The sequence below is a fragment of the Acomys russatus genome, chromosome 12, assembly GCF_903995435.1.
Source record: "Acomys russatus chromosome 12, mAcoRus1.1, whole genome shotgun sequence".
Lineage (NCBI taxonomy): Eukaryota > Metazoa > Chordata > Mammalia > Rodentia > Muridae > Acomys > Acomys russatus.
The window spans coordinates 23,788,245-23,802,508 of NC_067148.1; the positions used below are offsets into that span (position 1 = coordinate 23,788,245).

The 14,264-nt window shown below is 45.5% G+C and overlaps 1 protein-coding gene across 1 annotated transcript in view; it reads left to right on the plus strand.

Annotated features, from left to right (window-relative positions):
- Positions 1-395: 395 nt before the first annotated feature.
- Positions 396-14,264, plus strand: part of Pax3 (paired box 3) — a 97,292-nt gene continuing 83,423 nt past the window's right edge. Inside the window, exons 1-4 of the mRNA XM_051154018.1 lie at positions 396-751; positions 1,910-2,145; positions 3,512-3,641; positions 4,800-4,934. Of these exons, the coding sequence (XP_051009975.1) occupies positions 667-751; positions 1,910-2,145; positions 3,512-3,641; positions 4,800-4,934 (586 nt within the window). The 5' untranslated portion in view covers positions 396-666. The remainder of the gene's footprint in view (positions 752-1,909; positions 2,146-3,511; positions 3,642-4,799; positions 4,935-14,264) is intronic.

The window sequence follows — 14,264 nt, forward strand, 5'->3', positions numbered from 1 at the left end:
ACACAGCGAGCCCTTCTCCATCCTCAGGGCTCTGATCACCCAAGTTGCCTTTCCCAGTTTCAACCCGTCCACCCTCTCCTTCTTGCGGAAGGGGCACAGAGTTGGTTCCCCTCTGGTTGGCAGAGGCCTGGGCACCATCAAGGATGGGAAGAGAAAGTAGCCTCAGTCGCCCAATCAGCGTGTGTCTTCGCCACCCGGGAAGGTCTCCTCGTTGGCCAATCGCAGCTCAGGGCTCCTGACCAAGCTTTGGGTGAAAGAACTAATAAATGCTCCCTAGTCCGGATCCCTGCACTCGGTGTCACGGACGGGAGGAGACTTGGGACGCGCTCCCGCCTCCTCACCAACCTCTCACGCCCTGATCTTCCTGGCGCGCCGAGAGCACCCTTGCCAGGGGCCCCAGCTGAGGGGCCGATCTGCCATACCCGTGCAAAACTTGTCTGCCCTGGGCTTGGGATCCTGCATTCTAGGGACGCCTTTGGAGCCTGTGGACTTGGAGCTATCAGCCCTCCTCCCCGCGCCCCGCCTCCTCTTCTCTCTCCTGCCTTTTTTTGGGGGGGAGGAGCTCTCCGGGATCTGGAGAGTTCCCGAGGGTCACAAGCCACACTGCGTTCGCTTTTCCGTCCCGCCTTCACCTGGATATAATTTGCGAGCAAAACTGCCCCTAGGATGACCACGCTGGCCGGCGCTGTGCCCAGGATGATGCGGCCCGGCCCGGGGCAGAATTACCCACGCAGCGGCTTCCCGCTGGAAGGTATGTCAGGGCCTCAGCCCATCCGGATCCCCGGGCCTGGGATTGGCGGCCGCACCCCAATCCTGGTCTCCAGGGCCTTGAGCCCTGCGTTTCCCGGAGCCTCTTCCCTCGGTACTTCACACCCCAAGAAGCAAAAGTGGGGAGGGGGTCTTGTGGGTGTGGGGGAACTGCAAAAGGAGCATTAAACCCTTTACAAACCCTTGGAGCTTGCCCGGCCTGCTCCTGCCGACTCCAATTTGCCCTGTTGTTTTGGAATTGCCGCCGCGAGGAAGGTGGACAAGCTTCGCAGCACCGGAAGCAAGTTCTCTTTCTGTCCCCTCAAAGTTACTTCGAAGTTGTTCTGGCGGCGCCCACTTTTGAAGAACTCCTAATATTAGTGCGGCAAGACTTTTCTTGCCGTGAAAATTTGAGGTGGTTCTTCCTAAATGAAAGTTTTAGTATTCATTAACTAAATTCCATTCAATTGAAGTGGCATATCGAAGTTTCTAAACTGTTTTGGCAATGCCTTTCGGGTTGCTTGAAATTTCGGGGAGTTAGAAATTCCTGCAGAACTCTACCAAATAATTTGAGAAGTAAAGACAGGAGAGCGGGCTTCTGGCGGAGTCCTTCGACCTCGGTCCAGAGTAGAATGCAGCGTAAAAAACAAACAAACAAACAAACAAAAAAACCAACCAACCAACCAATCAAAAAAACAGTCCCTTCGGCTGCTGGCTGTGGTGTCCACAACCAGGCTCGCTGCCATTTCTGTTTCTGAAGTGTAACAGGTGATGCGCTCTGTCACCTGTGTCTCCTTTGGGAGACCCTCCTGGACCCTTATCTACTACACCCTAATCTGGAAACACTAAAGGCAGGATTTTGTGGCACTTATTGCAAGAAGGTCTCCTTCCAACTTGCAGCACCCCCCTCCCCCACCCCACCCCCGCACCCACCGCCAAAGGGAAAATACAGTTTCTTTGCAGCCAGTTATCTCGCACCAATCGCTCAATTTCCAAAAGATTATATGCCCCTGCATTGGATAATTATTTAAATTAATATAAATATAAGAGTCCGGGACTGGGAGTCCAAAACCTGGTAGTTTATGTTTACTGTCACAGGCGAATTGGCCAAAAAGATGCAGAATTAGCTTCTTTCAAAATGAATTTTGCCTTCTCTTCCCAGTGTCCACCCCCCTCGGCCAGGGCCGAGTCAACCAGCTCGGTGGAGTATTTATCAACGGCAGGCCTCTGCCCAACCACATCCGTCACAAGATCGTAGAGATGGCCCACCACGGCATTCGGCCTTGCGTCATCTCTCGCCAGCTGCGTGTGTCCCACGGTTGCGTCTCTAAGATCCTGTGCAGGTACCAGGAGACAGGTTCTATCCGTCCTGGTGCCATTGGCGGCAGCAAGCCCAAGGTGAGCCTGGGGCCTGGATTTAGGGGCCTGTGGTCTAGCAGGTGGGGACTGGGTATGGTCTGATAGGGAGCAAGAAACTTTCCAAGGGAAAGGAAAGGAAAGGAAAGGGTGTGTGTTTGTGTGTGTGTGTGTGTGTGTGTGTGTGTGTGTGTGTGTGTGTAGAACTCAGTTGCTATGGTTGAACAATGGAAAAAGGCTAGCATTTTTGGCAAAGGAAGGTTAACATTAGTTTTTAATCCCTGGGGATCTTGAGACCCTCATCAACTTATTTTAATAAACACCTGGAGCGAGCCAACCGATTTCCCAACTCCCATTCATTGCACTGCCTTCCTAGAATGAAGTTAAAAAAAATTCCAGGTTTGGTTCTTGAAGTAGTTTCTTTCCCAGCTTTGAATCTCCCCTATGTCCACCCCCAGCGCAAATTGATTTCAGGAAGTCAAAAGTCAGGGCTATTAGTTTGTGTGTGTGTGTGTGTGTGTGTGTGTGTGTGTGTGTTTTGTTGGTTTTTTGTTTGTTTTTTGTTTTTGTGAGCCTCTTGACTCCATTTTAAAAAGAAATTTAGTGAAATCCTCAATTTACTTCAGTTTTCTATTAAAAAGAAAGAAAGTACTGATGGCTAGGAAGTGGAAGGAGTTTATGCAGGGTCTGCCTCCTCTTTGGGTGATGAAGAGAAGCGAGTATGCTTTTCTAGTTGCAAGTGTGTGTGTGTGTGTGTGTGTGTGTGTGTGTGTGTGTGTGTGTGTGCACGCGCCAAATGGGCTATGTTTCACTAAAGACTCCCAAACACGGTCCCTCTTATTTCCCATTTCCTCTCCTAACCTGAGAATCATAGGAGACAGTTTTATTTAAGTGAGTGAAAGACTCAATTCTTTCAAATTATCCATGTTTGTCTAATTAAAAACAGCAACAACAATGATGACAGCAACAACACAAGAACCCAGACACAGAGCATTTTAGATCGCATCCAAATCCATCCTTAGCTCAGATCTGATCTCTTTGTAGCCCGCCTAATCTGATTTTTTTCTGCTGCTCCTTCAGGCACTCTCCTTTAGTTTCGTTTTTGCATGGGTTCAGTGAGGTTTTCTAGGGATCAGAAAATACACCCCTCACCCCCAAGCTGTTTGAATTTTTGTTAATTTAATCTGGTTCCCGGGAGCATCTCTGGGCAGGTGGAGGGTCTCCAGGCTGCACTGAGTGTGATGATTTCCTGTCAGTTCCTTTCTAACCTGAATTAAAGTCCTTTGACTAAGCAGAGGGACATTCCCAGGAAATACAGGACAGAACATCGGATAAGCCATGAAGTAGAGGCACCATGCCTGGCCCAGAATACCGGGTACCAACACACCACCTGCCTGTTCTCTTAAAGCAGGTGACAACGCCTGACGTGGAGAAGAAAATCGAGGAATACAAAAGAGAGAACCCAGGAATGTTCAGCTGGGAAATCCGAGACAAATTACTCAAGGACGCTGTCTGTGATCGGAACACTGTACCCTCAGGTACTGGGTCCATTAACTTCTCCGGGAGGTGCGACCGTCAGTAACTTACTCCAACGGGTCACACCAGCCATAAAATCGCCCCAATTATCCATCGTGGCTATTGGGAGGCTGCCCTGAAATATTTACAAGCCAGACATCCTTGGTGTTTTATAGAGCACTTGGGTGAACTACTCGTTCTTGGGGTGGTGGCTTAGGAGACAGACCGCTGAGATTCCCCCCCCCCCCCGCAATAGGATTTCTACTAAGTCGGCAGGGAAGGAAATGCGGCGCAGGCCAAGCGATTATTAATATTGATGTTCCCTTCTAAGGAGAAACAAATGTTTTGGTAACTTCCACGGAAGGGAGATCCAAGCGGTACCGGTGGAGAGTTGGCTGGGGGGTGCTTAAGGGGTGAAAATTCGGTCGGACGCGATTTCCCCAAGAGTTTCAGCTTCCATCCAGCATCCTGGCAGCTTGGGAGAGGTCCGAGGAGAAAGAAGGGCTAGCGCTGGGCCTGCGCGCGCGGGAAGAGTTTGTTTTTAATTAAAAGGAAACTCCCTTTTTTCCTCTGTAAGAACGATATATTTCAGAGCATGGATTTGTTTACCAGACCGGAATCTGGAAAAAATAAATCGGGGAGAGTGCGTTTTCTTTTGATTTTTACAATAGGGAATGATTCTGCAGTTGAAACTCAAACCCTCTCTATCCTCAAAACAAGTTGAATTGCAGGCAACAGACCCTCTGTGGTTCTTCTTCCCAGGCCTTTGGGGACCAATATCTTGGGGCGGGGGTAGGGGGCAGCAGTTGAAGGGTGAGCTAGTGGAAGAAGCCTCTTTAGAGTGTTCAGAGTCAAGTAGCCAGCCATTTCTTGGAGAGGGACAGAATTAGTATTTCTTGGTTCTGAATTGGAAGTGCGAGATTTATAGGTTCCATCTCCAAGCTAATAAATTAAAACTCCATGAAAGTATGAACGATTTTAAGACAGAGACTGAGAGAGGGGGTTTAAAACGGAGAGAAGGCACAAGCACCCTGAGGCTTCCAGATGCAGGGCACAGCACAGAGCCTTGCTCTGGGGCAGGGAGAAGGTTGAGAGCCTTGCCTGGACCTTTGAGGTCTGTTTTGGGGTCATTCCCTCCGCGCATCTCAGTCATGTGCACTTCCTTCTTTCTCTTATCCCAGTGAGTTCCATCAGCCGCATTCTCAGGAGTAAATTTGGAAAAGGAGAAGAGGAAGAGGTGGATCTAGAAAGGAAGGAAGCAGAGGAAAGCGAGAAAAAGGCTAAACACAGCATAGATGGCATCCTGAGCGAGAGAGGTAAGGGTCCCGGTGGGCTGCGCGCCTGCGTGCTCTGAGGAGCGCTACTGGATCTTAGACTTGTGGATCTGCGCAACCGCATACTAGCAGTGGCTCAGCTTGGCGCTCTCCTTAGGCCTCAGTCGTGGGTACTGCTCTCGGGAAGGACGTTCAAGTGAAAGACCAGAAAGGTACCTGATATTTATCAAAAAATGACGTATTCTAATTTTTAATTTATTTTCCTGGTGATCAAATCCGGTGCCTCATACATGGTCCACAAAGTGCTGTACCTTTGAGCCACATTTCAACAATACTAAGTCTAAAATATTGTGAGTTTTATTCTCCATCATTTCTAGTTCTTTAGAGTTGAGAAATCTGAACCGCATTACAGGTGGACACTCATAATTCTCTGGAGAATTATGTGGGCTGAGAAGATGGGGGCAGCTAATTAAATCTAGGGATTCGAAGTAGCTTTTACACTCTGGGAAAAACTGCATGTGGGAGAGAATTAATGAGAATATGATTCTGTTGGCCAGTAGGAGGGTAAAGATGCCCCACCTCTGCTGCCTTATAAATACGTGTGTGAGCACGTGTGTATGTAAGCTGCCTACTTTTCGTTTGCTTTCAAGTGGGATGAAGTTTAACCTGTACTCATCAGGAAACCGACTCTGACGAAGTGGTGGCTTACACCTTAAAAGGATCTGTGCCCCTGAGGCTCTAGTGCTGTTCCCCTCTGTCCCCCAGGGGTACAGACCACCCGTCTTTGTTGGCTAAGGCCTGTCAGCACCAAGAGAAAAATCTCCCTCCAGGGGGTTGAGAATTATAGACTATTTCCATATTACCTGTTTGGAATAATCTTCGAATGAAAAAAAGTTTACAGAAAGAAAGAACCAGTTTCTACCAGGGCTTCCCGGAAACAGCAGCAGAAGAAGACATTGTCTCCGTGGATCTAGCACCACAGGCCCATCACTGTATCTGTTCTTTTACCGTTATTGTGTAGGCCAGGGACAACTCTGGCCCTTTCAGGAAAAGCTACTTTACAAACCGACGCAAAGGCAGTACCCTTCAACATTTAGAGTTGGCTGTTGCTAACCAAATGCCTCATTTCTCATAAACCCAGAGGCTCCAGGGCACACATATAATCAAGAAAAGTCACCCTAACCGAAACGAGATCTAGCAGGGTGATGACACATGCTTGCTGCTTCTCTGTGTTTACTGCAGGGGCTTCTGTGAACCCCGTGTTAGCCTGGAGAAACGCTCTCCTGGCCATCTTTTTTTTTTTTTTTTTTTTTTAGTCCAGCCCTAGCTGCACTCTAGAGGTGCTAAAGTGAAGGAAGGCAGGGGCCTGAGGACCCAGACTTCTCCCCGGCTCAAACGGGCTCCCAAAGCACAGGCTAGGAGAGCCTTTAGTTATGGGAAGAGGCCTTGCTGGGACCCATGGCTCTGCTACTTGTTGCTGGAAGTGGCAGCCGGGCCTACCAGCCGCTCACTGGATTGCTCACAGCAGCAGCAACCGAGGCCCAGGAGACAAAACGGCCCAAATGAGCTGGTCAAACATTTGTACAACTTTTCCAGCGTTTACAAAGAAGGCCTTCTCTACACTTGGAGATGAACTTGGGAGACAAAGCCCGGAGAGTCCATTGAAACTCACACTTTAGCTTGGCCCAGACAAAGCTCCAGCTCGCAGCAGCTTGATGTGAACAAAGGAAGGCAACCTTTTTATAATTCAAGGAGAAAAGAAGAGAAAACAGCCCCACAAAGGGCCCAGAATAGACATTATGGGCTTGCAATGAGGGATGAATTATTCAATGAGCCCCAGTAGCTGCCGAGCCAGGAAGTTTTATGGACTCTCCAGCGTGGAAAAAGTGGCTATTTCACCTACAAAATGTTTCTGGTCTTTTGGGTCGTCTAGCTGGGCCGGCTGCCATTCAAAGGCAATTGCTACCATTTTTTTTTTAAATCAGAGTGTTTCCCTCAGTGGGGGCTCTATCTTTGAAAACACACCACACACACACACACACACACACACACACACACACACACACACACACACACACACGCCCCTCCCTCAGAGGCTGAAGTCTAATTTAATTTGGGGTTGTCAAGGAAGAAGCAGCCTGGATCCCTTCGGTGCCTCCAGCTTCCTTTCCGGATGAACCCTGGAGGGCAAGAGAGGCCCAGAGAAAGGAAAGAGTGAGATGCAGTTTGAAGTCTAGAAACCTCAAATATTCCCCTGTCTTATTTGGGCATCAAAAGTCTCCGGCGGTCCCACTTGTAAAATAGAATGGATGTTGAGAAAGGGCTCTTAGAATCTTGGCAAAAGGGGAGGGAAAAGCTGCCGGAGGAGGGACTTCGGGTGCTCCTACCACTGCTGTGTGCTCTTGCCAAGATGGGCCTGGTACCTGCTGCTGAGACTGGCTTTCCTGGACACAAATTTGGCCTGGGGTCTGCTGGGCAGATGCTTGGATGCAGGGAGACAGGCACCCAGAAAGAGGTCAGAGCCACCCTCCTCTTGTCAAGATCCTCTTCCTTTTCCTAAACGACCCCCTTTGCCTTTCCCAATTTTCCCTTTCCCTCATCCAATCCGAGAGCTGCACAGCACACACGGCCAGTGCTCCACCAAGACCCGAGGCTCTCTAATGCACCCCTGCTGTGCCCATAGTTCCTGCTCCAGCTCACTGGTCAGAAGAGGGTTGGGCGGCTGGGGGACCTTCCTCCCAGGCCCCCTACCAGCAGTGCCTACAGAGCCCTCGCGCAGCTAGACCACCGAAGTCCTCGCCTAGGCACTAGGGGCTGTGGCAGCTCAATGGGCGCCTCTGTTCCTCCCCCGGCGCGGCTGAGCGGGCCCGCGGGCGCCGCCACAATAGCCCAAGCCCCCGCTGCTGCGCCCTGCGCCAAAGCGCCGCGTCGCCCCTCCCCGCGCTCCGACCAGCCCGCAGCTTAGCTCGCCGGGCTGCAGCCGACTCAATTGCCTCCTTTATGTCCCTCTCACTTTCATCTAGACACAGCCCGCCTCCCCCTTCTTCTCCTCTCCTCTCTCTTTTTTTCTTCCCTCCCTAGCCCGAGGCTCACATTAGTGAAATTTCTGCAACCCCCCCCTCTTTTTTCTTATTTTAAAGAAAGCCCTTAACACAAAAGCGGTGACTAATCGATAGAAAGTGCTCCTTCATCATCCTCTCCTCCTCTTCTTTGCCCCCTCCCTCCGCCTTTTCCTCTTCTTCTTCTTCCTCCTCCTCCCAACCCCCTCCGTTTCTCTCAGCAGGGTGACGCTTTTCCTGTTTGTGAGTTTTGGGCAACATTTTTGCTTTGTGCCGTAATGGAATTACCGGACAGACGGGGACTGTAGATGGACACGCGACGGCAAGACTCTCGCTTAAATATTTAGATGCCACGTTACAATTACGGACTTGTTGCTGTGGCTTTGAAGTGGCCGTGAGAGAGCTCAAGGGGAAAGAGGCCAGATTGCCAAATTGATGTTTTGATTGGGACTGGAGACACACTTTCACGGGGCTCCCCCCCCCTTTAAAAAAAAACACGCAAATCAATGTGAGAGGTTTGCAGCAGTCTCAGGGATGAAACATAGAATTCGGGCACAGGATCCCTGGGAGCCGATATTCCCTTCACATTTCTTCAAATTGTGGGGGGAAAAAAGGGCACCTTTTAATTTTCAGAAAATGAAAGTGACAAAAGTTTTTCTGGAGCCCGTTTTGTGTACAAGCTCATGCTCTTTTCTAAAGTTAATGACAAATGACGTCAGATTTAAAATGCATATCTATTAAAGAAAAATAAAGGTACGGTTCTTAGAATATTTCGTTTCCAGTAGACCATGGAAAGCACTTACTGGTGAAGGGGGGTCTTGTTGTGTGAAGCAAAGCCATTTGCTTGTCAGGTTGGTTGGTGTGGCATAGAGGCACAGGATGAACTTTCTCACAGATTAAAATAACAGGGGGAAAGATCACAGATTTCTGGACCCAGATCTTTTATTACTGGGCACATCCTGACCATACTCCAGTCAGGACCAGGAGTCTACATCATATCTAGACTTGGAGCTAAATTTAAAAAATTTGAATCCTTAGCAGTTACACTCAAGGAAAGCTTGCTGTTAAGAGAAGAGTATTGGCGAGACAGTGCTTGAATTACGTTGGGTCACCAAACTGCAGTAACATTCCCCAGCTAGAGCAATGCAGGGGTACGGAGGAGTGGGGATTCTGTCCTTAGCATTTCTTTTTTTAGCATTTTTTTTTCTTCTTGGTTGACTGCGTGAGTATTGAATGCTTACTTTTTAGCCTTATTGAAAACATGCAGATTTTCTAATTAATGCTTGAAATCATATGTTTATTCTGGGGTTTGATGTGACTGTCGATAGGACCAGAACAGGAGGTAGGGACTTCCACTGTGTAATAATTACTGAAGGATCATTTAAGAGTCCCCAGGGCTGAGTCATAAAACCCACCCAGGCGGTGAGGTGGAACCAGAAAATGTGCGTGGGCTCAGGCAAGTGGAATCTACAGAAATCAATCAAGTCTGTAGGAGTGGTGCACTAAACCCTTGCAGTTTTAACATCCAAGAATATTCAGAGGACAAAACAAAAGTTAAACGTTCAAGTTATACACCAAGAAATGGTCAGTAAAGGGAAGGCTCAGTGGCAAGTTTGGCCTGTCCTGTGACCCAGGTAGTGTCAGTCCAGTGAGACCTTGTGACAGGTAACTTATTTATTCACTCCAGCAAATGGAGATTATGGGACTATTAAGAACAAGAACGCACCATGTAACCCATCAGCCACTAAATGGCAATTAAGCAGTCAGCTTCATGTCTTATCTCTCTGGCTGCTCTATGGTTGTTTTACAACTAGGAATTAAAATCTGAAAGGGAGTTTTTCTGCAGCCCTGGCCAAATATTGATTAAGTAGCCTTTGGTGATATCACTGTCATCCATTAAAAGGCAGGCAGCTCGGCCCCTCGGTGGCCACCTTCTTTTGTCAGGACTTCTTAACCACACAGATCAAAGCAGAATCATTTCAATTTATCTGTTCTGGAAAATCCTCCTTTTCCTCTGAAATCTCTAAGGAGGAAGTGACCACACTCTCCCTGAAGAAACAGGGACCGGAACCAGTTCCATGTTGCCGTCTTATAGAGAAGGCTCATGGGGCGTTTTTTCAATTATCCTGTGGCCATTTCATGTTCCTAACTGAGGCTGGTGGCTTAATTTTTTTAATCATCAAGTAGATTCTCCTTTGAGGAAAGGGAAGGGGAGCTACTATCTGGTATGGCAAATTTTCTAACTATGAATTTGTCACTAAAATTGCCTTCCAGGCTGGAATGTTATGTAGAAAAGGTATCAAATTTTTAAATGTAAAATTAGATGGAGAATAAATTTTTTTAGTTGTTTTTATTTATTTATTTATTTTAGATTTTTTTATTAATTTATTCATATTACATCTAGATTGTTAGCCCTTCCCCTGTTTCCTCCCATTCTTCCCTCCCACCCATTTCTCCCCTTCTCCCCTCCCCTATGTCCGTGACCTAGGGAGACCTCCTCCCCCTATATATGCTCTCAGAATATCAAGTCTCTTCTTGGTAACTAGCTATCCTTCCTCTGAGTGCCGCCAGGCCTCCCCATCCGGGGGACATGGTCAGAAAAGGGGCACCAGAGTTCGTGTGAGAGTCAGATCTCACTCTCCACTCAATGGTGGAGAGTATCATGTTCGTCCGCTAGGTCTTGGTAGGGGTTGGAAGCTTACTGCCTATATTCTCCTTGGCTGGTGCCTTAGATGGAGAATAAATTACTCAGAAGATTGTGAGGTATTGTGAGGCATAGTGGCCACAGCTCAATATGTGGGGCATTTTTATAATTTTGTGTTTACAGATGGTTAGACAATTCTCTTTTATATTTTAACATCCTTGTAAGTAAATATGTGTTTGTGTATACAATGTGCATTGTCAGGGTTTATTTACCAACTGGTCACTAAGAACTAAGCTGGTCCTGGACTATATAAAGGTGTATTTATCCTGCAAACTGCTCTTCTCAAGGCATCAGAGCTTGAGGTCACAGCACAGAGCTTACTGCGTTCCCAGATGTTGACTGCTAGGAAAAACACCTGAAATCCCATCGTAACTTCTGCACTTGTTGGTTTTTAAATCAACTATTGCGTTTTTGTTTGTTTAAGAATGTAATATATTTGCGTTGGTTTTATCTTTTTTTTATGATGGCAAAAAAATTCTTTTAAGGGCTCCTTTGGAAATATACAATTTCTGTGCTTAATTTGCAAATTCCAACAAATTACTCTGAGGTTCTACAATTTATGTCAGAGTCAAGCTTTGGAGATTTCGCTGTAAATCATGTATGTGCCACTGTGTGAGATTTTGTGGACTCCCTGGCAGTGTGTATTTTGATTCTAAATAATGTTTTTATAAGGGTTGAAATATTTTATTATTTACTCTTTCACTCTTAAGTAAGGTGCATCTTGACATGCAGTCAATACTGGCTATATTTATATTATAAACATTTTATGTCAGAATCTCTTATGTTAACTCATTATTTATTTATTTATATATTTATTAACAATCCATCATTGTTTAAATACTAGCATAGCATAGCACTAACCAATCATTACAACATAGTAGAACTTCCTGGAATAGACTGAGCTTCCAGTTACAGTTAATTTGAATATGTGATAATTTGCCTTTCTTGGGTCAGATAGAGCATTATTGAATTTGTTGTTGCATATTTCACATGTACATGTGTGGTTTTTTTCCCCACATACAGAGTTAAAGCAACTCTCTCTTCTTGAATGTTAGGCTGTGTGCTCAAACATTGCCAGGGAGACAATAGATCCCAGATCCAAGTTGGGCTTGATCTTAGTACCAAGACGAGTTTTGTTGGTCTAAGAAGAGATTGCCTCTTCCATTTTGTCTCATTTAAAATCTTGCAGCAAAGCTTAAGATGCTGTACACTTTGCTACATGTCACACGCAGAGAGAGAAAGTGAAAGGGAACTTTGACTTTGCCATTCTCTCTTCAAATGGACGTCAAGGTGGAGGCAGAATTGTCTTTCTGGGTGCTACCTCAGTGGTTCTCAACCTTCCTAATGCTGTGGCCCTTTATTACAGCTCCTCATGTTGTGGTGACCCCCAACCATAAAACTATTTTTATCGTTACTTCATAACTGTGATTTTGCTACTATCATTAGTCCCTGTAATATAAATATTAGATCTCCGATCCACAGTTTGAGAGCTTCTGTTCTTCCTGGGAAAGACAAATCCCCCTTGTTTATACCAGTGTGAATACAAGATCAGGCCTTGTATTTCTATCCCTCTGCAGTGGGTAGTTTTTGCTGTCAACAGAATATTTCCACTCTAGAAAGTTCCCTACCAGTGACGTCTTCTGGGATTAAAAAACGAAACAAACACAGAGAAAAGAGTTAATTGAGGTACATACATCACAGTAGGTCTCAGCCTTCCTAATGCTGGGACCCTTCAACACAGTTCCTTGTGTTTCAGTGATCCCAACCATAATTATTTTTGTTGCTACTCTATAGCTATAATTTTGCTACCATTATGAATTATAATGTAATGTAATGTAAACATATGTGCTTTCTTAGCGCTGTCCTAGGGCACTCCTGTGAAAAGGTCCTTTGATCCCCAAGGGTCACGACCCACAAGTTGAGAAGCACTACTTTAGAACATTGTCCTTGTCAAGGGGAGACATGAAAATGTAGCTGGGGACAGTCACACAACTTTTATGGAGTCTCACCTTCGATTTCCTGCTTTTTTTTTTTTTCTTTCTGATAAAAAAGGAACAGATAATTTCTGCTGTGCAAATGGTCACTTATCTTTTTTTAAAAAGAAGAAATTGCATTTTAATAAGGAGCATCTGTGTAAAATTTAGAATTTGATTTGATACACTTTTCTCCCAAAAGGGAAAATGTTGAGAAGGCAAATTAGTTTACATGGCAAATAACAAAAATGTTTACAGCATTTAAAACCCCACTGATGGACTTTAAGTAAAACAAAAGAGAAGAACACATGTCCCCTTTGGGCCAAAGCAACTCGATTTATGTCATCTGAATTTCTATGTCTTCCTTCTACTGTGGTGACAAATGATCTTTTCTATGGAGGGTAGAATTCAGACAGAAAACAAAACAAAACAAAAAACCCACTGTGTGTCTATGTCCTTAGACCCACTCAGTAACTTACTGGCTAAACTTTCTTATGGACTTTTAGCTGCTTAGTTTTATTGTGCCTACAATAGCATATTAATACCAGGGCTCAATTCTAGGGGCCAATTCGGCTTGCTCTGGATCCAACTCAACAGATTCCATTCAGAAACAGCTGAATAAAATGCTCTGCGACGAGCCTCTTCAGCACTGAGTAAGAAGGTCGAAGAAAGGGGTTACAACTTTATCTTCAGCTTCATCATAAGATCATAGTAAAAAATCCAAAAAGCGTAGATGTATGGAAACTTAAATGTAGACCTTCAAAAAATTAAAACCAGGAAGTACGGCTCTAGAAAGAACTGCAGCATTAAATATGCTTAGTCTTATACCGTTGGATGGACACCACAAGTAAATGAGGATAGAATAGCCAAGAAAAGACAGTTTATTTGCAGCTTTACAGCATGGAACTGGTCCCATCTATTTTTGTTCTTATAGTGAATGCTGATATGGCCACATGTTTGCATTTTAGAAGAGAGTCAGCATTTTTACTTTGTGATATTTTTTATGAGTAACACAGATACATTAAAAAATTCAGTAGTCATATATCCCCTTTATTTCTTAGCACAAAGTGTTAGAGTAAACATGAGTTTGCTTGTTTGTTTAATGACTCTGCTACTAGGGATTGTATCCAGGGATCAACAGTGCCAGGATGCATTCTTCCACTCAATGACCACCCCATGTCAAATGTATATCCTAAAGTTTAATATTCAAATGTATCATCATCATTAAGAAAATTGTACCTAAAGGGTAAGCGTGCTTGTCTCTCTCAATTATCATAGCTGAACTTAATTTGAGCTAAAGGAAAGTAATTAGTGTAATTTATTTTATTGTAAAGAAAGTGGTAGCCTTTATTTTTCTGAAGCTGGACCGGACAGTTTTCCGTTTGAAGGTTGTTGGAGCATTGAGTGGTTTTTGTCCTGTCTGATTTAGTACTTTTCTCCCCGTTTTGGGCTCTAAAAGAACACAATGGCCAAAGGTGTGACTTCCTGACTGAACTTCATGTTTGATACTTAGAAGACGAAGTGGGTCATGCTGATTTCCAGGGCTTCTGCCAGAATAAGAAGAGAAGGTGGTTGTGTACAAATAACATCTATTCTGGGAACACTCAAAGTCCTGGTAGGGTAGGGGACGCAAAAC